Source organism: Microcaecilia unicolor, chromosome 9 (assembly GCF_901765095.1).
Source record: "Microcaecilia unicolor chromosome 9, aMicUni1.1, whole genome shotgun sequence".
Taxonomy (NCBI): Eukaryota; Metazoa; Chordata; class Amphibia; order Gymnophiona; family Siphonopidae; genus Microcaecilia; species Microcaecilia unicolor.
The window spans coordinates 28,811,553-28,838,669 of record NC_044039.1 but is presented as its reverse complement, the minus strand read 5'-3'; the positions used below and the strand labels follow the sequence as shown (position 1 = coordinate 28,838,669).

Genomic DNA, 27,117 nt, shown 5'->3' with positions numbered 1-27,117 from the left:
CTATTTATAGAATCTGGCCAAAATTTCTTTCTGCCTCCATATTTGCATTCTCTAACTTGCCACCTCTGCTCTGTGCGTTTTTCTTTCAGATACCATGTATTAAGTGGTGTTTACAGTCTTGATTTGCTCCAGAACATGTCTTCCCCCAGTCGGCTGGCAACTGCTCTACAGAATCAATATTTGCATGTCGTGAGACAGAATGGGGTAATGTAGCATCTAAAGTATTTGTAGTTCCCTTTAGCTACATACTGTACCTATATTCTGCTGTGCAAAAAGCACTTACACAGCAGATACACAACAGTCCAGGGATGGCAATGTTATAAACTCATAAGGGCAATTTTCAAAGGCATTTATCCTTCCTCAAATATGGGTAAAAGTATGTGTGGGTTTCACAGCACAGGTAATTGTAGCCATGTTTATGATTAATATACCACTTAACTTAGCAATCATATACAATTTTTTAAAACATGTATAATTTTTTAAAAAATTCTTAGGAACTCCATGATATTGATAGGAAAGACCTAAAAACACTCACACAGAGAACATTCAGATTCCTCATTCAGCTTGCAAGGAAATTGCCATTCTCCAGAGGCATTAGTGCACTGAACCGTCAGTACAGGAGTCCACATTAAAAGCCTCTTTAAATAAAAGAGTCTTTAATAAAATGTTAAATTTCTTAAAATTGTCTTCCATAATAATATAGTTTCGAAGATGATTCCAAAGGAAAGGTGCCATGTAAACAAAACAAACAAACAAAAAAGCTCGTATCCTGGTTAAGTCTAGACCTTTGTGATGTAGGAACCTAACGATCCTAGATGGAGTGTAAGGAATGGTCAAAGAATGTAAATAATCTGGTTGTAGGGAATAATATGCTTTATTAGTTAGGGTCAATACCTTAACTCTCACTCTAGGAGAAACTGGCAGCTAATGAAATTTCAAAAAAAAGGAATGTAATGTTCATACTTCCTACAATTAATCAATAATCTAAGTGCTATATTTTGTACTGTTCGAAGTCACCTAATATTTGCATTGGTGGAATAGAAATATTTTCAAAGGATAAATGTTGACCCCACCCCCTCCCTTCTCAACCACCAGCACAAATAGTAGGTGCTAAGTCTGAAGACACTTTAAGGAAGGAATTCAGCAAGCGGTGTATGGCCTTAACGTGCATTAAGGGCCTCGTTTATTAAACAGCACTAGAGATCCCTGGTCTAGCAATGCTGACAAAGCCCCATCTTCAAATTAAGTGAGAAGCAGCCTGCTTTCACTAAAGTGTTCGGGGCAAGTTCCAAGGGGCAGGGGAGAAGGAGAGTGAGAGGGGGCTGCCAGGGTGCAGGGAGAGGTAAGAAGAGCTGCCGGGGAGAAAGAGGAAAAGAGAGAGAGATGCGGGCTGTGTGGAGAGGGAGGATGCAGGAGTGCAAGGCAGTGCTGGAAGGAGGAACCCAGACTACTTGAGGTGGAGAATACAGAGAGAGAGAGAGAGATGCAAGAAAAGGAGCAGGAGCTTAATGCATTAATCAAGTTAGTTAAATTGTTAATGGGTTAATCATTTTAATAATGCGTTAAATGTGCAGCCCTACCAAAAATTCATTCATGCAGTGCTCTGGTCTGGCAAAATGCTGTCCTAAAAGGTTAGAACTGTAGTTTTTAATGTGATGCTGATGTAAATTGTGTCTAGTCTTAAGCATTTATCCTGTCTCTCTAACATAGCATCCTTCACATTTTTTGCATTGACTAATGTACACTAATTTGAAGATGAGCATGTGTAGGATCCCCTTATGCTGAATGTGTTTCCCTTGTGAAGGACTGTGGGGTACTGTAACATGTGTTGGCCCAGTTTGCAGGTTGGTATATTGCAGGGATGTGTGCTATTTTCTTCTTTCTGGGCTTCTGTTTGAAAACGGTCTATGAACTGACCAATTTCCGTAAACTACTGAAAACCTATGTCTTCGACAAGATATATCACAAAGATCAACATGTGTAACTGTATAATCTTTAAAACTTCTAGAATTGCCTTATAATGTCTTTCGCTTTAACACTATCATGTATTTCACCACCATGTAACACATAACCCTCTGTAAAACCAAATGTATATTCTCTTCTATTTCCAGTACCCATGTTGAATTGTAAGCCACATTGAGCCTGCAAAGAGGTGGGATAATGTGGGATACAAATGCAATAAATAAAATAAATAAAAATTGCTTGGAATGCTTTTATACTTCACATATATATTTGGTATATATCATCATTTGCTCATTTCTGATCTGAAGAAGGTGGTATTGCCTTTGAAAAATAATCAAAAATGTATTGTTAGTCCAATAAAAAAGGTATCATCTTGTTTATTATCTCCAAAAGCGGACTAACATGGCTACCACACCACTTCACTGAGGGGCCCTTTTACTAAGCCGCGTAAGCGTCTTTGCATGCCCAACGCGCACCAAAATCGAGTTACCGCCCAGCTACCTCATGGTTCTTGCGGTAATTTCATTTTTGGCGCACGTCCGATACGCGCATCCGAAAAATATATTTTTTTTCAGACGTGCATATCAGACACACGCCAAGTGGCATTTGACACATGTAGGTCATTACCGCCCGGTTGCCATGTGAGTCTTTACCGCTAGTCAATGGCTGGTGGTAAGGTCTCAGACCCAAAATGGACTCACGGCTATTTTGATTTTGCCGCGTGTCCATTTTTGGCAAAAATTTTAAAAGGGGATTTTTTACAAGCACGCTAAAAAATGGATCAGCATGCACCCAAAACCCACGCCTACAATACCACAAGCCAGTTTTTCAGAGCACCTTAGTAAAAGGACCCCTGAGCATTTTAACAGTCATTCAACAGAGTGATTTTACCCAAGATTGTTTTACTTTTGCAGAATGTAACTCTTGAAGGCGCAAACATTCTAGTTGCCAACATAGCAGCAACCAATGCAATTATGCATCTGGTAGACAAGGTATGTACTGTTGCATAGTTAGGAGCATTGCAAAACTTTTATTCTTCACTAGTTAAAAAGGCCCGTTTCTGAAAGAAATGAAACGGTGCTAGCAAGGTTGTCCTCTAATGACAATTATGTTTTTAAGGGAACTGCTAGGAGAGAGTATGTTTGAGAGAGAGATGGACATTTCAAAATGCCTAAAAAAAAGTCCATTTGCAAAAAAAGTCTAAATCCCAAGTTTGGAAAGTCAGAATTTGAATGTTTCATACTTCAGTTCATCCACATAGAAAGGAGGTGGGTTGTGGGTATGGAATGTTGCTACTATCTGGGATTCCAGAATCTTGCCATTCTTTGATGTTCTACATGGAATGTTGCTGCTCTTTGAGATTCTACATGGAATGTTGACATGATTTGGGTTTCTGCCGGGTACTTGTGACCTGGATTGGTCACTTTTGGAAGCAGGATACTTGGCTAGGTGCAGTGGCGTACCAAAGGGGGGCGGTGGAGAGGGTCCACCCCGGGTGCACGCCGCTGGGGCACGTCTGTCGGCAACGCTCGTTCCCTGCTCCCTCTGCCCCGGAATGGGTTACTTCCTGTTCCGGGGCAGAGGGCGCAGGGAACAAGTGAAGCTGACAGGCGCACGGCACCCCCCCCCCCCCCAGCAGGTAAAGATGCACCCGGATGGGATGTCGTTTCACCGTGGGGAGGTGTCCGTTGTTTCACTGCTGGGGGGATGCCGCGCGTCTGTCGGCAAAACGCTCGTTCCCTGCTCCCTCTGCCCCGGAACAGGAAGTAACCCGTTCCGGGGCAGAGGGAGCAGGGAACGAGCGTTGCCAACAGACGCGCGGCACCCCCCCCCCCCCCCAGCAGGTAAAGATGCACCCGGGGGGGTGTCCATCGTTTCATTGGGGGGGGTCGCTGCACCCGGGGGGGGCACATCGGCAATCTGCCCCGGGTGTCAGCCACCCTAGGAACGCCACTGGCTAGGTGGATCATAGGTCTGGCCCAGTATAGCTTTCTTATGTTCTTATAGTGTGATAGAATGGTGTGACATATAAAAACAAATAGAATATATTTCCCAACCCCATTTCTTTGCTGTGACCCTGTGGCAGTGCACAATCCCCTTATTCTCCAAACTTGTATACACAACGTGATGCTTAGAGGGACTTTGTAGCCTAGTGGTTAGTACAGGGGACTGTAAACCAAGGGGCCCAGGTTCAGATCCTACTGTAAATCTTTTTTTGTACAGGATCAGAAAAATACCTACTGTAGCTGAATATACACCACTCCAATAGCCTTCAGGCTTGCAGGTGTCCTATATTCTGAGGTACAGTAAAAAAAAAAAAAAAGTTAATAGAGTTACTGGGGGCTTTGAACCTGTGTCCCTTGGTTTATAGGCTACTCCTGTAACCTGCTTGCTGCTTTATTCAGAATGGCCATAGTACCTGCAACTGACATAGATCCTGGTTTTCCTTTCCAGATTCACTTTCAGGGGAGAAGGAGGGGGACAGCAGCCACTGAGTGATTCAGGAGGGGGCATGCCTTAATCCCTCCAGTGGTCAGCTGCTCAATCTGAGAACCTTTTTTGTAACTCGGGTGTGACTGAAACAGGTCTATATAAAACGTCCTTCTTTTTAGACATGGGCGTTTCTTTCCGTTCGAAAATCCTTGTTGGACGTCCTACTTATGGACCCTCCATGCTACTAATCCCAGTGCAAGCAGTGCCTTCCCCATGTCTATCTCAATAACAGACTATGGCCTTTTCCTCCAGGAACTTCTCCAAACCTTTTTTTAAATACAGATTAGATACATAGATTGGTATAATATCAGAAGTTGAAAATTTTTTCCCTTCTTCTAATGTTTCAAAAGTTCTACATACAGTGCAGTCTTACGTTGAACGTAGAGCATTAAGCACTATGTACAGCAGACTTTTAACTGTGTTATTTAATCATTACTGGCAGAATTTATAAGGTGCCAATATCCAAATATATTTTGTTGTGGTGTGGTTTTTTTAGGTCTTGACCCCAGATAGAAGCATGAGCCCTGTACAGCCAGATCTACTGACACGGTTAGGCCAGATACCCAACTACTCCAATTTCAGGGGTTATATCATCGTAAGTATCCATCATACATGCCATACTGGGACTGGTTTTAAATTCCTTGGTACGTAACTGAATGTTGATCAAGTTTCTGCTTTATTCTCTTGATTGCAGCAATATAGTCTGGCAAACACAATCGAAGCAGCTGAGAGCTACACTGTTTTTGCCCCAAGCAATGAAGCCATTGAGACCTACATCCGGAATACAAAATCTGTTTCATTGGTAAGTATTTTTTTTTTTTACATTTGTACCCCGTGCTTTCCCACTCATGGCAGGTGCAATGCGGCTTACATATACAGGTACTTATTTGTACCTGGGGCAATGGAGGGTTAAGTGACTTGCCCAGAGTCACAAGGAGCTTGCCTGTGCCTGAAGTGGGAATCAAACTCAGTTCCCCAGGACCAGAGTCCACCACCCTAACCACTAGGCCACTCCTCCACACTGGGTTATTTCTGTAGGGGGCTTGGATGGATAGAGGATGGTAGGGTTGATAAAGAGATTATTATTTTGGAATGCATTGTGCTTTTTTTTGTGGTTGTTATGAATTTTTTTTTTTAATTGTATCCTGCACTGTACAGCACTTGTTGAAAGTAGCAGGTTATGTCTTTGACTTAAATTAAAATTAAATTAAATTTACTAAATAAGGAGCCCTTCTGCTAAAGTGCATTACCCCTGGATTCTGTCTATCATGCCGAGATTTCCACACAAAAAAATTGAAGCGTATTCCATAACAATGCGCATAAGCTAATTGGTTAACAAGCTAATAAGCGTTGATAATTGGATGTTAGCAACAATTATCAGCACTAATTGGCTTTAATTAGAATTTACGTGCAGAACTATCTAAGTGTATTCTGTAACATGGCGCATATAAATTCTAAGTCGTGCAGTTGAAAAGTGGATATAGCCATGGGTATAGAATGGGCAAGTCATGTACGTTTCTAACACCTATGCACGTTGTTATAGAATAAACCTGGTCCATGCATAATTTAGGCGTTGGGATTTACACCAAGTTTTACCTGGTGTAACCGCCCACGACTAAATTTAGTTGCACGGAGCAGCGCTTGATATATTCTATATACCGTGCAGAAATTTAGGCTTATTCTATAAAGTACACCAAAATTTCATTTCGGCGTTGATTTTTTTAGGTGTGATACATAGAGTCTAGTCCTTAACACATGATTAACGCATGAAAACAGGCCTCCGCACAAACATATTAAAGCATTTTGCAATATTTTCCCTGTTTATGTGCACTAGAGCATACGCTATTGAATTTTTCAGAATGGGCATGGAAATGTTACTGTCTTGATATAATTATCGCATGCTAACTGGCTAACGCAGGGTTAATGCAGGAGCACTCTCTGCCTCCTAAACGTTCGGCAGTAACCCATGCTAATGGGAATATTAGCACACAACCTGAAAACCACAAAGGGTGGGAACGCTCTCAAAAAGTGCCACATAAAATTTGCAGTTATAGCCCACATTAGACCACATTAACTTCAATTATAGTGCGTTTAGGGGTCCTTTTACAAAGGAGCATTAGCGTTTTTAGCACACGCTAAAAATAAGTATGTGCTAAACGCTAGAGATGCCTATATATTCCTATGGGTGTTTCTAGTTTTTAGTATGTGCTAAAACCGCTACCGCACCTTTTTAAAAGACGCTCTTAAGTAGAAGGGCCCCTTTTTTTAAAGTCTCTTGACTTACAAATAGTACTTTCTTCTTGTCCTACAGGATGAGGATGTAATCAGGTACCATATTGTTTTGGGAGAGCGCCTCTTGAAGGATAACCTACATAATGGCATGCATCGAGAAACCATGCTTGGATTTTCATATCAAGTGGCGTTCTTTATCAACAAAGACCAGGTAATGCTGTGAACCTTTAAAATTTAGAAATCTACACTATTAACTTCAGCAATTTTGGAAATAATGGAGGCAATATTCACTAGTCTGACAAAGGCAAAAACCTATACAGATAAGTTATCCATATATTTTTATGTAGATTTTCAGTGAAGATATCTGTTTAAGGCAGACAACTAAATACATAATTTTAGAATTATGGACTAGATTCTATAAATGGCACCTGTGTCAAAACAATGGGTTTTTAAGCCTATAAAACTATTAATTTCTTGAAGTGCATTTCTCTTGTTTGGCCAGCAAGTGGTGCATGTTTGTGTTTAAACCTGTTAAAGAGAACTGACTGTTTCTTCTTTAGTTAACACAGATAAGAGGTCACCTGCAGTGATGTGGCCAGCTACTTTTAAAACTTGTTGTTCTGGGCTCTGATTGGCCCAAGAGCTTAACATTTATCTAGGATGTATTGGCTTTTTCTCCAGTCAGCCAGATAGAAAAGAGAGAAGGATCTCTTTGCTGAGACCCTGTGAACAGTTATATTTGATAACCTGTGAGCAGCTATATGTCCTGATCTCCCCAGTTACTATTTAGATAGTAAACAAATGTTTAGATAGTGTTATAATTGATCCATATTTCAGTTACTTGTTACTGTTTGCTGATTGCACCTTTTCTGCTGATTGTTCTAATTTTTCATGACAATAAACATTTTTAATTTATTGCTTCTGCTTGTCTGGGCTAACTAAGAATCCTGGTGGTTTGAGTGTTGGGTTTGTGAGTGCTTTCTAGGAACTCTGGGACCACTGGGAGTGTGGCACCAGTAACCTAGAAATCACTGGGGATAATTTGAGAACGGAAGACTCGTCCAGAGGCAGTAGGAACCAAGTTGGTGGGAGGAGGGTTAGAGCACAAGTTGCAGGTGCAGGCGGACCTGAGCTGTGCTGAGGATAGACCCTCGAAGTGGCCGTATGGTAGCCTCAAGCGGGTGGCTAGGCATTTTGTTACTTTGCCTAAAAAAAATCAACACTGAAAAAAATAGCGCTTAGCATTATTCTATAAACCACACAAAGTTAGACACGGTTTATAGAATAGAACCTACCACCGGGAACTGTGACTACATTTAGGCGTGACTATTTACACCAATGAAAACCTGGTGTAAATCCCCACACATAAATTTGGTGTGGATCCCCCTAATTCTATAACAAGGTGCATACATTTTAGGAATGCCCCCAACCTGCCTATGCCCCTCCCATGGCCATGTCTCCTTTTTGGAGCCATGTACTAGAATTTATGCACACCTCTTTATAGAATACACCTAAAATGATGTGCATGTGAATTCTAATTATTGCCAATTAGTGGCAATAATTGCTTGTTATTGCCCAATTAATGGCGCTGATCGGCTCGTTAATCAATTAAGTTGCATGCACAAATTAGGCGTGTGTCCAAATTTGCACATGGAACTCAAAGCACCTTATATAGAATCCAGGAGTATATGGATAAGTTATCTTTACATTTATTAGGGTTTATATATTAAAATCTAATCATGTTTTCAGTATGTTATGCTAAGAGATGGGTGGTGGAGCTGGACTAAGAAAGACACAGTAAACACAATATGACATACCAACTAATTTATTGATATTAAAATACCCAACATGGCTGCGTTTTGTCCACTTCCTCCATCAGGGGTAGAAAGAGATCCCTAGTCGCAGATATTCATCAAAACCTAATGCACAGTAACCATATCATAGAAGGTCAGTCATAAACAAAACACACAGTTCACAAGAAAAGTCTCTTTCAGAGTTTGGTCAAATTCCGAAGCCAGTTCAGTGATGGCTTTTTTGAGCCACAATCTGACAAGACTCTGATTGAGACCTTTCTTGCAAACTGGCATTTTATTTACAGCTGACTGACTACAATATTGTTACTGTACATTAAAGTTTGATGACTATATGCGAGTAGTGATCCCTATGTACCCCTGATACAGGCGGTGGTCAAAACATGGCCTGTCAGTAAATTAGTTGGTACATCACACTGCGATTGCTGCATCTTTCTTAGTTCAGCTTCACTATCCATGCCTTCACTAACTGACTGCTGGAGATTGCCTGTTAACTTAAATTTATTTGTTTGTTTGTTTGTTTGTTTATTTATTGGGATTTATTAACCACCTTTATGAAAAGATTCACCCAAGGCAGTGTAGGTACAGTTTAACATAAAACTTACAATTTTGTTAACAGCATAGCAATAGTAAAATAACCAAGAATAAACATAAATACAATAAGGGGCCCTTTTACAAAGGTGCAGTATGCTCTTTGCGTGTGCAGTCCATGCCAAAACGAGACTATTGCCAGGCTAGCGTGCCCTCCTGGCGATAATTTCAGATTTGGAGCGTACCCCTAATGCCAGGACAAATTATTTTTTTATTTCCTACCCCGTGCAGCATTTCCGGTATTAATCGGCAATTGGCACATGCTGACCAGTCACCACACATGTAACGCTTGAGCCCTTACCGCTGGAGCAATGGGTAGTGTTAAGAGCTCAGGCTGTAAATAGGTGTGTGCTGGTTTCAGTTTTACCGCAGGTCCTTTTCCCAGCCCATTGAAAAAAAGCCCTTTATCCCAGACATGGTAAAAACTGTCCTGGCGCATGCCAAGAACACGCACCCATATTACCACAGGCTACTTTTTGCCGCGTCTTAGTAAAAGGACCCCTAAATGAGGTAAACTTGAAAACAGTAAATTGAAACCTAATAATAGAACTACTGTAAAACAGTATCAAAAATTATACTAAGATACAGACCATCTTATGAAGTTCACAAACTTTTACTCAACACTATATATGGATAAGTTATACAGACACTGGCTGAATATTGCCACTATCTATATAGCTTTATCCCTTCTCCCCCCCCCCCCCCCCCCCCCCCTCACTAATACCCCTGACCTATGTTCTAGATATATGGAAGCATTTTGGGCCATGCATGGAGTTATATGTTCCAAAAAAATTGCAAGCTCTTGTTTCTTATTTTATTGGGATTTATTAATCACCTTTATGAAGAGATTCACCCAGCACATGATACTGGCTGCAAAAGTGCTTTTGAAAATCAACTCCAATTTGGACAGTATCTTTCTATGTTCACTCATTTTGTTCTTTTGATAGTTGGGTTAAGTCACACACAAAGCTGGTAATTCTCTAAGGGGCCCTTTTACTAAGCTGAGCTAAGGCCTACGCCCGTGTAGCATGCGCCAAAACGAGACTACTGCCAGGCTAGCACGCCCCCCCCCCCCTGGTGGTAATTTCAGATTTGGTGCACGCTGAATCCACCGTGTGCGCTGTTTCTGGCGGTAATCAGCAGTTGGCATGCACCGAATGGTTACCATACATGTAGGAAATAAACCAGCAGATCAATATAACATGTAAAGATTTTATTAATGATACCAGAGAATTGCCCGACACAGGCCGTGTTTCGCCCAAAGGGGCTAAAATGAGAACCTTCTAATAGGAACAATGTTGTGTGTCTAATCACCAAGGGACGCTCCGCTAATAACACCGAAGTCACGGCGAACCGGCAGTAAAGGCAGCAGACAGGCAGGCAGGCTCGCCTCCTCGTCACTTCCCTACCCTCTCCAGCCTGCCTGTGTCGGGCAATTCTCTGGTATATGGTATCATTAATAAAATCTTTGCATGTTATATTGATCTGCTGGTTTATTTTCCACGTTGGAGTTTGCAGATAGTTTGCCTTGTTGTTTTTTGGTACCATGCATGTAGTGCATGAGCCCTTACCACTAGATCAATGGGTGGCAGTAAGGGTTCAGGCTGTAAATAGTTTTAAATGTATTGCACGCCCATTTCCCAGCCGATTAAAAAATGCCCTTTTTCCCAGGCGTGGTAAAAAGTGGCCCGGTGTGCGCCAAAACACGTGCCCACACTACCGCAGGCCTCATTTTACCACGGCTTAGAAAAAGGACCTCTAAGTTGTTAATTACACTTTGAGTCAGTCCTGCTTTTTTAAAATCTCTCTGCTCTAAGCACGTGTATGACAAAACTAACTAGAACAAGATGGTTAAACAAGACTGAAGTTTAAACGTGGAATTAACAAAATTTCCAACAGTGTTACAAACATTCATACATAACTCCAGTACTTACCTGTGAGGGACAAAATGCGCTTCATGTACTTCCAACACAGCCTGTTTGCAAAATTTATTTTGAAGGTAGAGGATGTCAAGAGTGTGTGGTGAGTGCATTTTAGCAATGTAACATGGGGTTGGTATTCAGCTGGCATGGTCCTTGGCTTAATGCTGGCAGAGGCATTTAACTTATTTAGATTTTGCTCACACCTTTTTCAGTAATAGTTCAAGTTGAGTTGCATTCAAGTACACTGGATATTTCTGTTTGCCAGGAGGGCTCACAATCTAAGTTTGTACCTGAGGCAATGGAGGGTTAAGTGACTTGCCTAAGATCACATGAAGCAGCAGTGGGATTTGAACCAGCCACCTCTGGATTGCAAGACTGGTGCTCTAACCACTAGGCCACACCTCCACTCCTAATCCATCTACTGAATATAACTGGTCACTTAGGTTCAGAAGCCAAGTAGGTGCCTGCTAGGAGCAAACTACCTACCTGTTCAACAAGGCATACCACAACGATCCATCCTAATTCCGGACAACGAAACTTAAGCCTGAACTGAATAAGACCTAAATCTCTATACTTGACCACCAAAGCCTACTCTACCATGAACGAACTTTCAACGAAATACCACACTATCTCTTATTCCTAACATGAACTCTTTATACTTGACTGCTCAATCTACTATGTCAATCATGATCTTTAATGTAATACCACTTGTATCTCTCACTCCGGAATGGCGATCGCCATGACGGAACAACGTAAGCCACATTGAGCCTGCAAATAGGTGGGAAAATGTAGGATACAAAAAGCAATAAATAAATAAATCATAGCTAGATTGCAGTCATGGATATTTACTCCTGCTCAGGAGCATAACTTACAACATTCTGTAAGTAGTGTGCAGCTATACGCAAGAGCAATGGAACGCCTTTCTGTTTAGGGGCATCAAACTCTGGGGTACTTTTACTATACCATGTAAGCACCTACGTGTGTCTAACGTGCGTCAATTCTGAGTTACCACGTGGCCCGGGCGGTAATTTCATTTTTGACTTGCATCCAATAAGCGCGTCAGAAAAAAATTTAATTTTCTAGTGCGCGGGTGGTAATTGGCATTTGAACGCGTGTTGATCATGTGAGACCTTACCACTAAGTCAATGGCTGACAGTAAGGTCTCAGACCCAAAATGGACGTGTGCCAAATTTCATTTTGCTGAAAAATGATTCTGCACGCAGCCAAAACACGTGCCTACACCACTGCAGGCCATTTTTCGACGCACCTTAGTAAAAGGACCCCTCTGCCCCCAGCTCTACCCCCAGCTTCAACATTTCCTCTTCTCTTACCTACCATCCCACAGTCCCCCCCCCCCCCCCCTTTGGTGCCCAGCATTTCTTTCTTTCCTTCTCCTTTCTCCCTCCCCCATGGTGTCCAGGATTTCTCCCCTCCCCTCAAGATCTCCAACCTCTTTTTCCGTCCTTCCACCTCCCCCACAAACTGGCATAACACTAAAAGCACTGGGACCGGTGAGCACAGGGCCTTAAGAATCTGCACATCCTTCCATCCCCTCCGATTGTTGCCTCCCTGGAGGAGGGAAGGTATGGAAGGAAACAATTCATGGGGAATGGAGAGAAGGAAAATTTTGGAGGTGCCATGGCACCTGTGACTCCAAGACTATACGGCCCGCTCATGCATCACCCCAACTGTATCCACTTATATGCCCACCTTCAAAATATGTACAATCAAAGATATGCATATAGGGCCAGATTCTGTAAATGGCATCTAAAAAAATAGGCACATCGAAAAGTAGCATAGGGCCAGGGAACGCACCTACATTTAGGCGCAACCATTTACTCCACCAAAAACCTGGCGTAAAAACCTGCACATTCCCCCGAATTCTGTAACCACGCATGTAAATTTGTGGAGCGCCTTGACAAGCCCACAGTCCTCTGAAGGTCACACCCCCTTTTCAGCTACGTGCATTAGGATTTATGTGCGCCTTTTTAGATTACTCCTAAAAAGATGCACACATAAATTCTAATTATTGCCAATTAGGGCTGATAATTGGTTGTTATCGGCCAATTATCATCACTGATTGGCTCGTTAGTCAATTAAGGTGTGTGCATAAATTGGATGTGTGCCCAATTTAAACTCACTGCTCCTTATGTAGAATCTGGGGAATAGTTACGAAATAGTGCTTTGGAGGAATATTGTCATGTGCATGCACACGTATATGCGAGTACTGTAAAGATTTATGTCCATAGCGATAGCACAAACATAATAAAATTACACCCCCCCCCCCCTAATTTTACTATTCAGTTTTAGCAGTTAGGTCTTAAAACGAGGAAATATTTCTTTACTCAATGAATAGTTAAGCTCTGGAACTCGTTGCCAGAAGATGTTGTAACAGTGGTTAGTGTAGCTGGGTTTAAAAAAGGGTTGGACAAGTTCCTGGAGGAAAAGTCCATAGTCTGCAATTGAGACAGACATTGGGAAGCCACTGCTTACTCTGGGATTCGTAGCATGCAATGTTGCTACTTTTTGAGGTTCTACGTAGAATGATGCTACTATTTGGGTTTCTGTCAGGTACTTGTGACCTGGATTGGCCACTGTTGGAAGCAGGATACTGGGCTAAATGTACCATTGGTCTGACCCAGTATGGCTATTCTAATGTTCCTATGTTCACTGTAGTCGCAGAGTTCTTGAACACCGTTTCTTTTGCAGTTGTTTGTAAATGAAGCTTCAATAAATTACACCAATCTTTCAACTAACAAGGGGGTTATCCATGGTCTGGCAGGAGTACTGGAAATTCAGAGGAACAGATGTGACCTTAATCATACCCTGGTCCTGCAGGTAAGCTGATGTTATTCTGCACTTTGAATTCACGGCATCTAAACTTGGTTCAATTATGATTTTTCTCTGGGTAGCTATTCTATATTTTCTCATTTCACTCCATTTGCTTCTTCTTTTCCTTTGCATATGCAATTCAAATTTTGCAATAAAAGGAAAGGCTTCATTACTTTTTTGTTGCTTTCTTGTCTCCAAGTAAACGGAATCCCTTAAATAGTTTCAAAATACTTTGCAATTGTTTAAATATTTCGTATGACCTTTCAAAATACATTAGTATAATGGGGGGGGTTTCTTAGTTAATTCATGTGTTCAGTGTCCTCCTTCAACCTTAACCCATTCACGAAGTCTTCAATGCCACTGAGCTGTTGACTCAATGAATTCTGGGGTTTCATTAATTAAAAGCTCAATTGTTCTGCGAGCTCAGTGCGCTGGAGCTCCATCCTGTTAAAACCTAAAGTACTCAGAAAGGTCTCAAATTTCAGACAGAAGTCTCTGCTGCAGTAGGACATTTTTGGGTTATTTGAGAAATTTTGGAGGTCCCTTTTTTCCTGGACACTGCTGAGAAATCTAACTTTATTTGTTTACCAAGGGAGAGTGTCTTGACTGTTGGCTCACACCAGTCTGCCCCAAGGAAACAAAACTAATTGTAAGTATTAAACAAAAAAATATCTTGATATTAAAGATTTGTAAAATGATGTTACTGATTCCAGTGACTGATTTTAACATATTAACTAGCTCATTATTATATTTGTACAGTCAAATACAAGGGAACGCTGCTACAGAAGATTTAGACGCTCATATTTCGGATGTCGGTCATTATGTGCCAAAGATGTCATCGTGAGTGTTATGGTTTAATAAGTCTAGTGAAGAAAGATCCAGTATGCCAAGCTATAGAGTTTGATGTGACTTATAATGATGCTTATTTTAGAAGCTCTATCGCTGTTTTGGACGTCCAAACCCCAATTTTACAAAGGCAGGATATGCACATCTGACACTGCAGTATGTCCATATAGCAAAGGGGCATGGCATGTTTTAGGCACGTTTGCGGAGGGGCCAAAATATCGACATCCAACAGCAATTACGGAAGGGGAAGGGATGTACAAGTCTAAAAAGAAGGGCATCATTATTTAGATCTGGTACAGGCATGTCCAGGTTACAGAATGATGCTCTGATTTAGCAGCTGTTCACTGAATAGATTAACACATGACACTTCCAAAAAAAGAAAGGCCTACTTTTAACTGCTGTGGTAAAAGGAGGCCTTGGTGCGCATGAAAAACACGCGCTGACACCAGTGCAGGCCCCCTTTTTCTGCAGCTTGGTAAAAGGGGCCCTAATGTTAGTGTGCACTAAGCTTTAGTAAAAAGACCCCAAAGTCAGATAAGTTCACAGCCCAGCGTCAGAAAGAGTCTGGGCAGAGTGTGGGTGAGGCTTAAAAAGACGCTTTCCACCTTATAATCGAAAGAGAAAAACGCCTAGATTTCGACCCAAATCGGGAGATAGACGTTTATCTCACAAAAACGAATAAATCGGTATAATCGAAAGCCGATTTTGAACGTTTTCAACTGCACTCCGTCGCAGATGCGGACAAAGTTGATGGGGGCGTGTCAGAGGTGTGGCGAAGGTGGAACTGGGGCGTGGTTATCGGCCGAGGAGAGATGTACGCGTTAGGGCGATAATCGAAAAAATAAAGGCGTTTTTAGCGAACATTTAGGACACTTTTGTTGGACCCTTTTTTCACACGAACAGGTCCCAAAAAAGTGCTCTAAATGACCAGATGACCATCGGAGGGAATCGGGGATGACCTCCCCTGACTCCCCCAGTGGTCACTAACCCCCTCCCACCACAAAAAAATGATGTTTCACAACTTTTTATTTTCACCCTCAAATGTCATACCCACCTCCCTGGCAGCAGTATGCAGGTCCCTGGAGCAGTTGTTAGGGGGTGCAGTGGACTTCAGGCAGGTGGACCCAGGCCCATCCCCTCCTACCTGTTACAATTGTGCTGCTTAATGCTTATTAGTCGTCCAACCCCCCCCCCCCCAAACCCACTGTACCCACATGTAGGTGCCCCCCTTCACCCCTTAGGGCTATAATAATGGTGTAGACTTGTGGGCAGTGGGTTTTGAGGGGGATTTGGGGGGCTCAATACACAAGGGAAGGGTGCTATGCACCTGGGAGCTCTTTTATCTTTTTTTTTGTTTTTGTAAAAGTGCCCCCTAGGGTGCCCGGTTGGTGTCCTGGCATGTGAGGGGGACCAGTGCACTACGAATCCTGGCCCCTCCCACGAGCAAATGCCTTGGATTTATTCGTTTTTGAGCTGGGCGCTTTCATTTTCCATTATCGCTGAAAAACAAAAACGCCCAGCTCACAAATTGTCGAATAAAACATGGACATCTATTTTTTGCGAAAATACGGTTCGGTCCGCCCCTTCACGGACCCGTTCTCGGAGATAAACGCCCATGGAGATAGACGTTTTCGTTCGATTATGCCCCTCCACGTATTGGAAAAGTCCTGGGACAGCGCTACAGCCTGTAAAACACAAAGACGCAGTAGAACATAAATAATGCTTGCGCTATGACTCCAATGAGAGCCAATAGCAGCTACCTTAAGCTTTGATCTCTAAGGTGCTCTTGATGTAACACAGAGGCTTCCAGGCCAAAGTTAGAATCATTGTTGCTGTACACCTTTGCCTGCGATACAGTGACCTGAACGTATTTGATAAGAGAATCATTTAAAAAAGAGCAAGAAAATTCAGATAGTAGACAAATTGACAATTATATCATCTATTATGTTTTTCAGACCAAACAATGCTGTGCAGGTTTCTTTGGTCAACAATGCATGGCCTGCCCTGGGAAAAACGGGGACCCATGCTTTGGGAATGGTATCTGCTTGGATGGTGTTAACGGTACAGGCATATGTCAATGTGAAGAAGGATACAATGGAACAGCCTGCGAGCTTTGTGTCAAAGGCAAATATGGATCTAAATGTGATCAAGGTACTAGTTGTTGCCATCTTTAAGATGTATCATGTCCTTAGTCATTCAGATAAAGTTACTGTACCTGAAAACTATTTGAAGGCCCATTTCTACTGTTTTGTCATTAGTAGATTACTGCAATGCAGGGCCGCCGAGAGACTTTGCTGGGCCCAGGGCAGGGCCGCTGCCGCCCCCCCCCCCCCCCCCCCCCCCCGCATCGTCACCGCTCCCACCCCCTCCCCCCAGGATCGCCACTGCCGCAACTGAGGTACCTTGGGGCAGGCAGGGATCCCGAGGCCCCACCAGCGGGAAATCCAGCACTCCTCTTCACACCATGCCTGCCCTGCCCCTGCGGCTGCTTTTTTCTCTCATCATGCATGCTCGGTTTCAAACCAATCATGCACCTGAGGGGGAAAAGCAGCCGCTCTTCACAGCAGTAGAAGCTAGCTGTCAGGATTGCTGGAGGTCAAAATTATTGCTGGACATACTTATATTAATATGAAACCAGCTTGACATACTTAGATTATTATTAAACCAGCTTCTGACCTCTGAGAACTCCCCCCTCTCTCAGGAATCACTGAGGATAGCCCTTTTGTTTCTCAATTACTCCTGATTAACATACCTTTTGTCCTATCTGGGAGCAGGGCTTGAGAACAAAGGAAGCCAGACATAGAGGCTCCATCACTAGGGACTTCAAAGAGGTACAACCTGTAAAAATCGTCACCTTCCTGACTTCAGAAGGGACACTGGAGTTTGGCTGGGAAGGAAGATAAGTTTTTGATCTCTTTGTTCTGGAGGTTTAAAAGCAGAAGCACATGGCTGTGCTAGGAATCTCTCTCCATCTTTTTCTCACTCTGTCTTTCTCTGTGCACCAGAGCATAGAGCTCTGGGGGCACTTCCTTCTTTCTTTCCCTCTGTCCACAACCATCTTGAGCCCCAGAGCACAGAGCTCTGGGGGCTGGCAGTTTTTTCTCTCTCTTACTTTCTCTCTGCACATATATATACCTCTTGCAGCATAACCCCAAGGTTTCTCTCTTCCTCTGAACACCCTATCCTTTCTTTTTCTCTCTAAACACACACTCAGAGACAGCCTGTACCAGTTACCTGTACTAAGTGCTGGGAGCCTATACATATCTGCAAATATAATATACTTTATATATCCAAACTCGTGTGGATTGTGTATTCTTTGGGAACTCACTGCCTCTGTGAACTAGACCCCGGGGCCAACCCTAGACAACGATTGCTGACACTAGCGAAGAGCAGCAATGAAGGGGGGCAACGGCACTGGTTTTCTCTCTCCTGCTCCTGTCGGGACCTGATCACTCGTCAGGAGCAGGAAAGAGAGAGAAACCTCAGCTCCAGGTTTCCCTTGGAGGCTGGGCCTGGGGAATTTTGCCCCCCCCCCTGCCCCCCACCCCCTCGGCGGCCCTGCTGCAATGCTTTATTACTAGGGCTTCCTGAGGTGTTGCTTCAGCAAGTCCAGTTAGTATAACATGCAGCCACGTGTTTTTTGTCAGAAAAATCAAGATTTGAGAGTAATACTCCAATCCTGAGAGAACTACAATGGCTCTCAGTTCCATCTAGAATAAAATTTAAAATCTTGCTGTTAACCTTTAAAGCATTGAAAATTGCTAGTCCTGGTTATTTAAATGATAGATTGCAAAGATACACTCCAAGCAGAACCTTGAGATTTAGTCAGGACCTGTTGGTGATGGTTCCAACTGTTAAGGAAGTGAGGCAATTGAGGATGAGATCCAGAACATTCTCTATCATGGCCCCTACCTGGTGGAACAAATGGAAAACAATGAGAAACAGTTTAAAAAGAACTTAAAAACATGGCTTTTTTTCTAGCTGTTTATTTATTTATAACATTTATATTCCGCATGAGCCCGAGTAGAACTCAGGCTCTAGGTGGCTTACATAACAATTAGAAAAGCATGAATGTGTTCAAAATATATTAACAAAAAGTAAAATACATAAACAAATAATGTTAGACCAGTAAAATTTGAGTTAGGAACAAATGTAATTAAATACTAAGGGGCCCTTTTACAAAGGGCTTACTGCTTGCTTAAAGGGAAGGCTGGAGGTAGTTCCTTCCCCCAGCACACAGCACTTCTGGCGCTACAAAACTATTTTCTTTTTCGTAGCACCGGTGTGTACCCAGCGGTAATCGGGTAGTGTCACACGCTGCCCAGCTACTGCTGGGTTAGCGTAGGAGCCCTTACCGCCACCTCAATGGGTGACGGTAAGTGCTCCCACCCCTATAACTAAAACTATGTATTTCTTATAACTATGTGTTTCTTATTCCGGAATTGGCGATTCCGGAATTTAACGCAATACCTTGTTTATTTCTAATTACGAAAATGTATTCTCTCTATTTTGATTGCCTAATCCACTCTGAGGGGCATAATCAAACGGCACCAGCCAAATAGATGGTCGGCCATCTATTTGGCTGGCGCCACAAAGAGCAGTCCCGAACCATATTATCAAAAAAGATGGCCGGCCATCTTTCCACATTAATTTCCACATTAAGTCAATCCTTAAACTAGATATTTTGATTCACGCTCCAGTGTAGATGTCACCTAGGCCTATAGTTAATTTCCTATTGTAACTACTATATTTGGTTGTAGAATGTCCTTGCATCCACGGAAAGTGCAGTGACGGAATCGAAGGTGATGGGTCATGTGAATGTGACGTTGGCTGGAGAGGTGTCAAATGTGACGAAGGTAAGATCCTTTACTCATAATCATAATAGAAATGCAGAACACTGTCAGCGATGTCTAATTCTGCTTCACAACACCTGGAAAGTTCTATCTGCTTTTCTGGGCATCTTTCTCTTTAATCCTGCCTATCCAAGGGTTGCTGCACTACTGCAGCTAACTCATGGACCCTGAAGCAGCTACAGGCTGTCAAATAGCACAGCAAAATGCTGGCCACCATTGGTAGGGGGAAACTGGAATGAGGCAACCGTGGATTTAGTGGCCTAGAGGTTAGGGTGGTGGACTTTGGTCCTGAGGAACTGAGAGATAGAGCAGCTTTTAAACTAGAAATGGGGGGAAGGCCGACAGTCGCTCAAAAGAGCATGGTTCGGGATAAGGTATCTTTCAAAGATATCACCATAACAGGGAAGATAGAGTATCCTGATAGTGAGGTTGCAAAAGAGATTGTAGTAGATCTGGTATCTTTAAATAACAATAAAAATCAGACAAAAGATTGCCAATTAATACTGTCAAGTACTAAGCATGATGTACTTAGGAACAACAAACATAGTTTGAAATGTCTATATGCGAATGCCAGGAGCCTAAGAAATAAGATGGGGGAGTTGGAATATATTGCACTAAATGAAAAATTAGATATAATAGGCATCTCTGAGACCTGGTGGAAGGAGGATAACCAGTGGGACACTGTCATACCGGGGTACAAATTATATCGTAGTGATAGGGTGAATCGGATTGGTGGAGGGGTAGCATTGTATATTAACGAGAGCCTTGAATCAAATAGATTGAAAATTCTGCAGGAAACAAAACACTCCTTGGAATCACTGTGGATTGAAATTCCATGTGCAAAGGGGAAAAGGTTAGTGATAGGAGTGTACTACCGTCCGCCTGGCCAGGACGAACAGACGGATGCGGAAATGTTAAAGGAAATCAGGGACGCAAACAAACTGGGCAACACAATAATAATGGGGGATTTCAATTACCCGCATATAGACTGGGTTAATGTAACATCTGTACACGCAAGGGACATAAGATTTCTTGATGAAATCAAGGACAGCTTCATGGAACAGCTAGTTCAGGAGCCGACAAGAGAAGGAAAAATACTAGACTTAGTCCTTAGTGGTGCTCATGATCTAGTGCAGGGGGTAACGATACGAGGGCCGCTTGATAACAGTGATCATAATATGATCGGTTTTGATATTGGCATTGAAGGAAGTGAAACTAGGAAATCAAGTACGCTAGCGTTTAACTAAAGAAAAGGTGATTACGACAAAATGAGAAAAATGGTGAAAAAAAGACTGAAAGGAGCAGCTCGCAGAGTAAAAAACTTGCATCAGGCGTGGATGCTGTTTAAAAACACCATCCTGGAGGTTCAGGACAAATATATTCCACGTATTAGAAAAAAGGGAAAAAAGACTAAACGTCAGCCGGCGTGGCTAAACAGTAAGATAAAGAAAATCATTAGAGCCAAAAAACAATCCTTCAGAAAGTGGAGAAGAGAACCAACTGAAAGTAACAGGATAGATCATAAGGAATGCCAAGCCAAATGCAAAGCGGAGATAAGGAGGGCAAAAAAGGACTTTGAGAAGAAATTAGCGTTGGAAGCAAAAATACATAGTAAAAATTTTTTTAGATACATTAAAAGCAGGAAACCGGCCAAAGAGTCGGTTGGGCCGCTGGACGAAAATGGTGTTAAAGGGGCGATCAAGGAGGACAAAGCCGTAGCGGAGAAATTAAATGAATTCTTTGCTTCGGTCTTCACCGAGGAGGATTTGGGGGGGACACCGGTGCCGGAAAGAATATTTGAAGCGGGGGAGTCGGAGAAACTAAACAAATTCTCTGTAACCTTGGAGGATGTAATGGGTCAGTTCAGCAAGCTGAAGAGTAGTAAATCACCGGGACCTGATGGTATTCATCCCAGAGTATTAATAGAACTAAAAAATGAACTTGCGGAGCTACTGTTAGAAATATGCAATCTGTCCCTAAAATCGAGTGTAGTACCGGAAGACTGGAGGGTAGCCAATGTTACTCCGATTTTTAAGAAGGGTTCCAGAGGAGATCCGGGAAATTATAGACCGTTGAGTCTGACGTCGGTGCCGGGCAAGATGGTGGAGGCTATTATTAAGAATAAAATTGCAGAGCATATACAAAAACATGGACTGATGAGACAAAGTCAGCACGGATTTAGTGAAGGGAAGTCTTGCCTCACCAATCAATGACATAGGAAAATGTGGGAGAGAGGTTCTGGAAGCAAAATTTAGGCTCTTAGGTAGAAAGCTGAAATCCAGATCCTCCAGGGTAGCATTTTCTGAAATGCTACCGGTGCCACGCGCAGGGCCCAAGAGACAGGCAGAGCTCCAGAGTCTCAATGCGTGGATGAGACGATGGTGCAGGGAGGAGGGCTTTAGATTTGTTAGGAACTGGGCAACATTCTGGGGAAGGGGGAGCCTATTCCGAAAGGATGGGCTCCATCTTAACCAGAGTGGGACCAGGCTGCTGGCATCGGCGTTTAAGAAGGAGATAGAGCAGCTTTTAAACTAGAAATGGGGGGAAGGCCGACAGTCGCTCAAAAGAGCATGGTTCGGGATAAGGTATCTTTCAAAGATATCACCATAACAGGGAAGATAGAGTATCCTGATAGTGAGGTTGCAAAAGAGATTGTAGTAGATCGGGTATCTTTAAATAACAATAAAAATCAGACAAAAGATTGCCAATTAATACTGTCAAGTACTAAGCATGATGTACTTAGGAACAACAAACATAGTTTGAAATGTCTATATGCGAATGCCAGGAGCCTAAGAAATAAGATGGGGGAGTTGGAATATATTGCACTAAATGAAAAATTAGATATAATAGGCATCTCTGAGACCTGGTGGAAGGAGGATAACCAGTGGGACACTGTCATACCGGGGTACAAATTATATCGTAGTGATAGGTTGAATCGGATTGGTGGAGGGGTAGCATTGTATATTAACGAGAGCCTTGAATCAAATAGATTGAAAATTCTGCAGGAAACAAAACACTCCTTGGAATCACTGTGGATTGAAATTCCATGTGCAAAGGGGAAAAGGATAGTGATAGGAGTGTACTACCGTCCGCCTGGCCAGGACGAACAGACGGATGCGGAAATGTTAAAGGAAATCAGGGACGCAAACAAACTGGGCAACACAATAATAATGGGGGATTTCAATTACCCGCATATAGACTGGGTTAATGTAACATCTGTACACGCAAGGGACATAAGATTTCTTGATGAAATCAAGGACAGCTTCATGGAACAGCTAGTTCAGGAGCCGACAAGAGAAGGAAAAATACTAGACTTAGTCCTTAGTGGTGCTCATGATCTAGTGCAGGGGGTAATGATACGAGGGCCGCTTGATAACAGTGATCATAATATGATCGGTTTTGATATTGGCATTGAAGGAAGTGAAACTAGGAAATCAAGTACGCTAGCGTTTAACTATAGAAAAGGTGATTACGACAAAATGAGAAAAATGGTGAAAAAAAGACTGAAAGGAGCAGCTCGCAGAGTAAAAAACTTGCATCAGGCGTGGATGCTGTTTAAAAACACCATCCTGGAGGTTCAGGACAAATATATTCCACGTATTAGAAAAAAGGGAAAAAAGACTAAACGTCAGCCGGCGTGGCTAAACAGTAAGATAAAGGAAATCATTAGAGCCAAAAAACAATCCTTCAGAAAGTGGAGAAGAGAACCAACTGAAAGTAACAGGATAGATCATAAGGAATGCCAAGCCAAATGCAAAGCGGAGATAAGGAGGGCAAAAAAGGACTTTGAGAAGAAATTAGCGTTGGAAGCAAAAATACATAGTAAAAATTTTTTTAGATACATTAAAAGCAGGAAACCGGCCAAAGAGTCGGTTGGGCCGCTGGACGAAAATGGTGTTAAAGGGGCGATCAAGGAGGACAAAGCCGTAGCGGAGAAATTAAATGAATTCTTTGCTTCGGTCTTCACCGAGGAGGATTTGGGGGGGACACCGGTGCCGGAAAGAATATTTGAAGCGGGGGAGTCGGAGAAACTAAACAAATTCTCTGTAACCTTGGAGGATGTAATGGGTCAGTTCAGCAAGCTGAAGAGTAGTAAATCACCGGGACCTGATGGTATTCATCCCAGAGTATTAATAGAACTAAAAAATGAACTTGCGGAGCTACTGTTAGAAATATGCAATCTGTCCCTAAAATCGAGTGTAGTACCGGAAGACTGGAGGGTAGCCAATGTTACTCCGATTTTTAAGAAGGGTTCCAGAGGAGATCCGGGAAATTATAGACCGGTGAGTCTGACGTCGGTGCCGGGCAAGATGGTGGAGGCTATTATTAAGAATAAAATTGCAGAGCATATACAAAAACATGGACAGATGAGACAAAGTCAGCACGGATTTAGTGAAGGGAAGTCTTGCCTCACCAATCTAATGCATTTTTTTGAGGGGGTAAGCAAACATGTGGACAATGGGGAGCCAGTTGATATTGTATATCTGGATTTTCAGAAGGCGTTTGACAAAGTGCCGCACGAAAGACTCCTGAAGAAATTGCAGAGTCATGGAATCGGAGGTAGGGTATTATTATGGATTAAGAACTGGTTGAAAGATAGGAAGCAGAGAGTAGGATTGCGTGGCCAGTATTCTCAGTGGAGGAGGGTAGTTAGTGGGGTCCCGCAGGGGTCTGTGCTGGGTCCGTTGCTTTTTAATGTATTTATAAATGACCTAGAAATGGGAATAACTAATGAGGTAATTAAATTTGCCGATGACACAAAATTATTCAGGGTCGTCAAGTCGCAGGAGGAATGTGAACGATTACAGGAGGACCTTGCGAGACTGGGAGAATGGGCGTGCAAGTGGCAGATGAAGTTCAATGTTGACAAGTGCAAAGTGATGCATGTGGGTAAGAGGAACCCGAATTATAGCTACGTCTTGCAAGGTTCCGCGTTAGGAGTTACGGATCAAGAAAGGGATCTGGGTGTCGTCGTCGATGATACGCTGAAACCTTCTGCTCAGTGTGCTGCTGCGGCTAGGAAAGCGAATAGAATGTTGGGTGTTATTAGGAAGGGTATGGAGTCCAGGTGTGCGGATGTTATAATGCCGTTGTATCGCTCCATGGTGTGACCGCACCTGGAGTATTGTGTTCAGTACTGGTCTCCGTATCTCAAAAAAGATATAGTAGAATTGGAAAAGGTACAGCGAAGGGCGACGAAAATGATAGTGGGGATGGGACGACTTTCCTATGAAGAGAGGCTGAGAAGGCTAGGGCTTTTCAGCTTGGAGAAGAGACGGCTGAGGGGAGATATGATAGAAGTGTATAAAATAATGAGTGGAATGGATCGGGTGGATGTGAAGCGACTGTTCACGCTATCCAAAAATACTAGGACTAGAGGGCATGAGTTGAAGCTACAGTGTGGTAAATTTAAAACGAATCGGAGAAAATTTTTCTTCACCCAACGTGTAATTAGCCTCTGGAATTCGTTGCCGGAGAACGTGGTACGGGCGGTTAGCTTGACGGAGTTTAAAAAGGGGTTAGATAGATTCCTAAAGGACAAGTCCATAGACCGCTATTAAATGGACTTGGAAAAATTCCGCATTTTTAGGTATAACTTGTCTGGAATGTTTTTACGTTTGGGGAGCGTGCCAGGTGCCCTTGACCTGGATTGGCCACTGTCGGTGACAGGATGCTGGGCTAGATGGACCTTTGGTCTTTCCCAGTATGGCACTACTTATGTACTTATGTACTTATGTACTTCAGGCACAGACAGCTCCGTGTGACTCTGGGCAAGTCACTTAACCCTCCATTGCCCCATGTAAGCCACATTGAGCCTGCCATGAGTGGGAAAGCGTGGGGTACAAATGTAATTAAAAAAAACACAAGCTAAGTTCTTTTTTGCTTGATGAACATTTATGATATTGTGTAGGCAGACTACGAGTTACCTAGAGTAGTGCAGCAAACCTTGGATAGACAGGATTAAAGAGAAAGATGCCCAGAAAAGCAGTTCTGTTCTGCATGCACTTATGACACAAGGGAGGTTTTTTGCCTATGATAAAGATCAGATCCCTTTAAGACTAAGAAATTGGTCAACGGGATTGACTTGTGGCCATATTTAGAATCTAGCCCACAGTGGTAATAGCCATTATACAAAGAACATGTTTTAAAAAAAAAGCAGCATCACTCAGGTTTTGTATGTTTCAGTGCCAACACTTATATCTAAAAAGTGGCAGATTTTGCTGCCTACATGTATAAATGCAGAAGATTTGCAAACTGCACATCCAAAAGTAACCAGTTTCCAAAACACCATTTTTTGACTGTTTGAGGTGGTTGCAAATACCAAAGAAGTCTGCAGAATTCCCCCTTAAATCCTTTTTGCCAGAGCCCAGATCCAAATGAGCACTTAGCTGACACCTCTGCATGTCTCAGAGCAGGTAGAAATGTCAATGTTGAAATTGTTTCAGCTATACATGTATATCTGTTGTAAAATAGGAAATACTTCAAAGGTTGGCCCAAACCATGTCCAGGGTGCACTCCACTTAAAATTCTGCGTGCCCTAGGTATATACCTGTATAAATTGTGACTGTGTGCAAATAAGACCCACTTTAAAAGACTGTTAAAGACTCGCCTTTTTTGTAGTTCCAGATTGCTACGTGGCAACCCATTACCTCATCCCAACCCTTTAGTAAAAGGACCCCTAAGTTAAGTAGTCAAATCAGATCACATAAAAGTCAGTTCTATCTTTATGCGATATCATTTTTTTTGTAATTTATATTTTTATTTTACATTTACATATATAACATAAATGTTTCAGCAATATCACAACTTAACATAATCCAAAAAGAAAATCATTATAGGAAAACAAAGGCGATATCATTTATTTCTTAGTGATTTAAACTGACTAGCAGAGCTAAGCGGTTTGCAGACTAAAATAAATTATGAAAAGAGTTACAATGATTGATAGAAAAGATACTCATACAGAGCTGAATATCACACTTTACCACATACACTCGGATATTCAATGCCAGTGCCGGACATGGCCGGACATTGAATACCCAGAAATAATTCCGTCAGTGGCTAAAAAAATGCTCACCACCACCAGTTGAATATGAACCTCAGCAAGCTTTCTAAAATCACTACTTAGATACATACATTTATTAATATTTATTTATTATTAGGATTTATTTACCGCCGTTTTTTTTCTTTATCTTTATTTATAAACTTTCATAACAATCATAATATACAGCTTATGAGTGATAATACACAAAATTAAGGAATAAATTTAAAAAAAAAATAAAATTTTATAATCTAATTTGATTAACGAAATATCTCAGTAATTATCAACCACAATTCTAAGAAATTTGGCCCAAGGTTGAAATAAACTAAGAAATCAGATATGTGTTACATACACATACATCATGTAATTAAACTTAATGATACGGCTTACCCAGGTGGCTTACCCCAAGCTGTCTTACAGTGTTTCATCTGGACTAGGCTATTACATTAACCTCTTCCTTACTTTGTAAAAATTCCTCAAGTTGTTTAGGATCAAAGAATTGAAATTGCTTAGATTAAAATAACAGTCGACAAATA

General features: G+C 42.2%; 1 protein-coding gene across 1 annotated transcript in view; it reads left to right on the top strand.

Annotated features, from left to right (window-relative positions):
• Positions 1–27,117, top strand: part of STAB2 (stabilin 2) — a 270,647-nt gene that overhangs the window by 132,170 nt on the left and 111,360 nt on the right. Inside the window, exons 30-39 of the mRNA XM_030214413.1 lie at positions 90–204; positions 2,877–2,954; positions 4,952–5,050; positions 5,150–5,257; positions 6,767–6,898; positions 13,721–13,849; positions 14,436–14,492; positions 14,603–14,683; positions 16,645–16,840; positions 19,450–19,545. Coding sequence (XP_030070273.1) covers positions 90–204; positions 2,877–2,954; positions 4,952–5,050; positions 5,150–5,257; positions 6,767–6,898; positions 13,721–13,849; positions 14,436–14,492; positions 14,603–14,683; positions 16,645–16,840; positions 19,450–19,545 — 1,091 coding nt within the window. The remainder of the gene's footprint in view (positions 1–89; positions 205–2,876; positions 2,955–4,951; positions 5,051–5,149; positions 5,258–6,766; positions 6,899–13,720; positions 13,850–14,435; positions 14,493–14,602; positions 14,684–16,644; positions 16,841–19,449; positions 19,546–27,117) is intronic.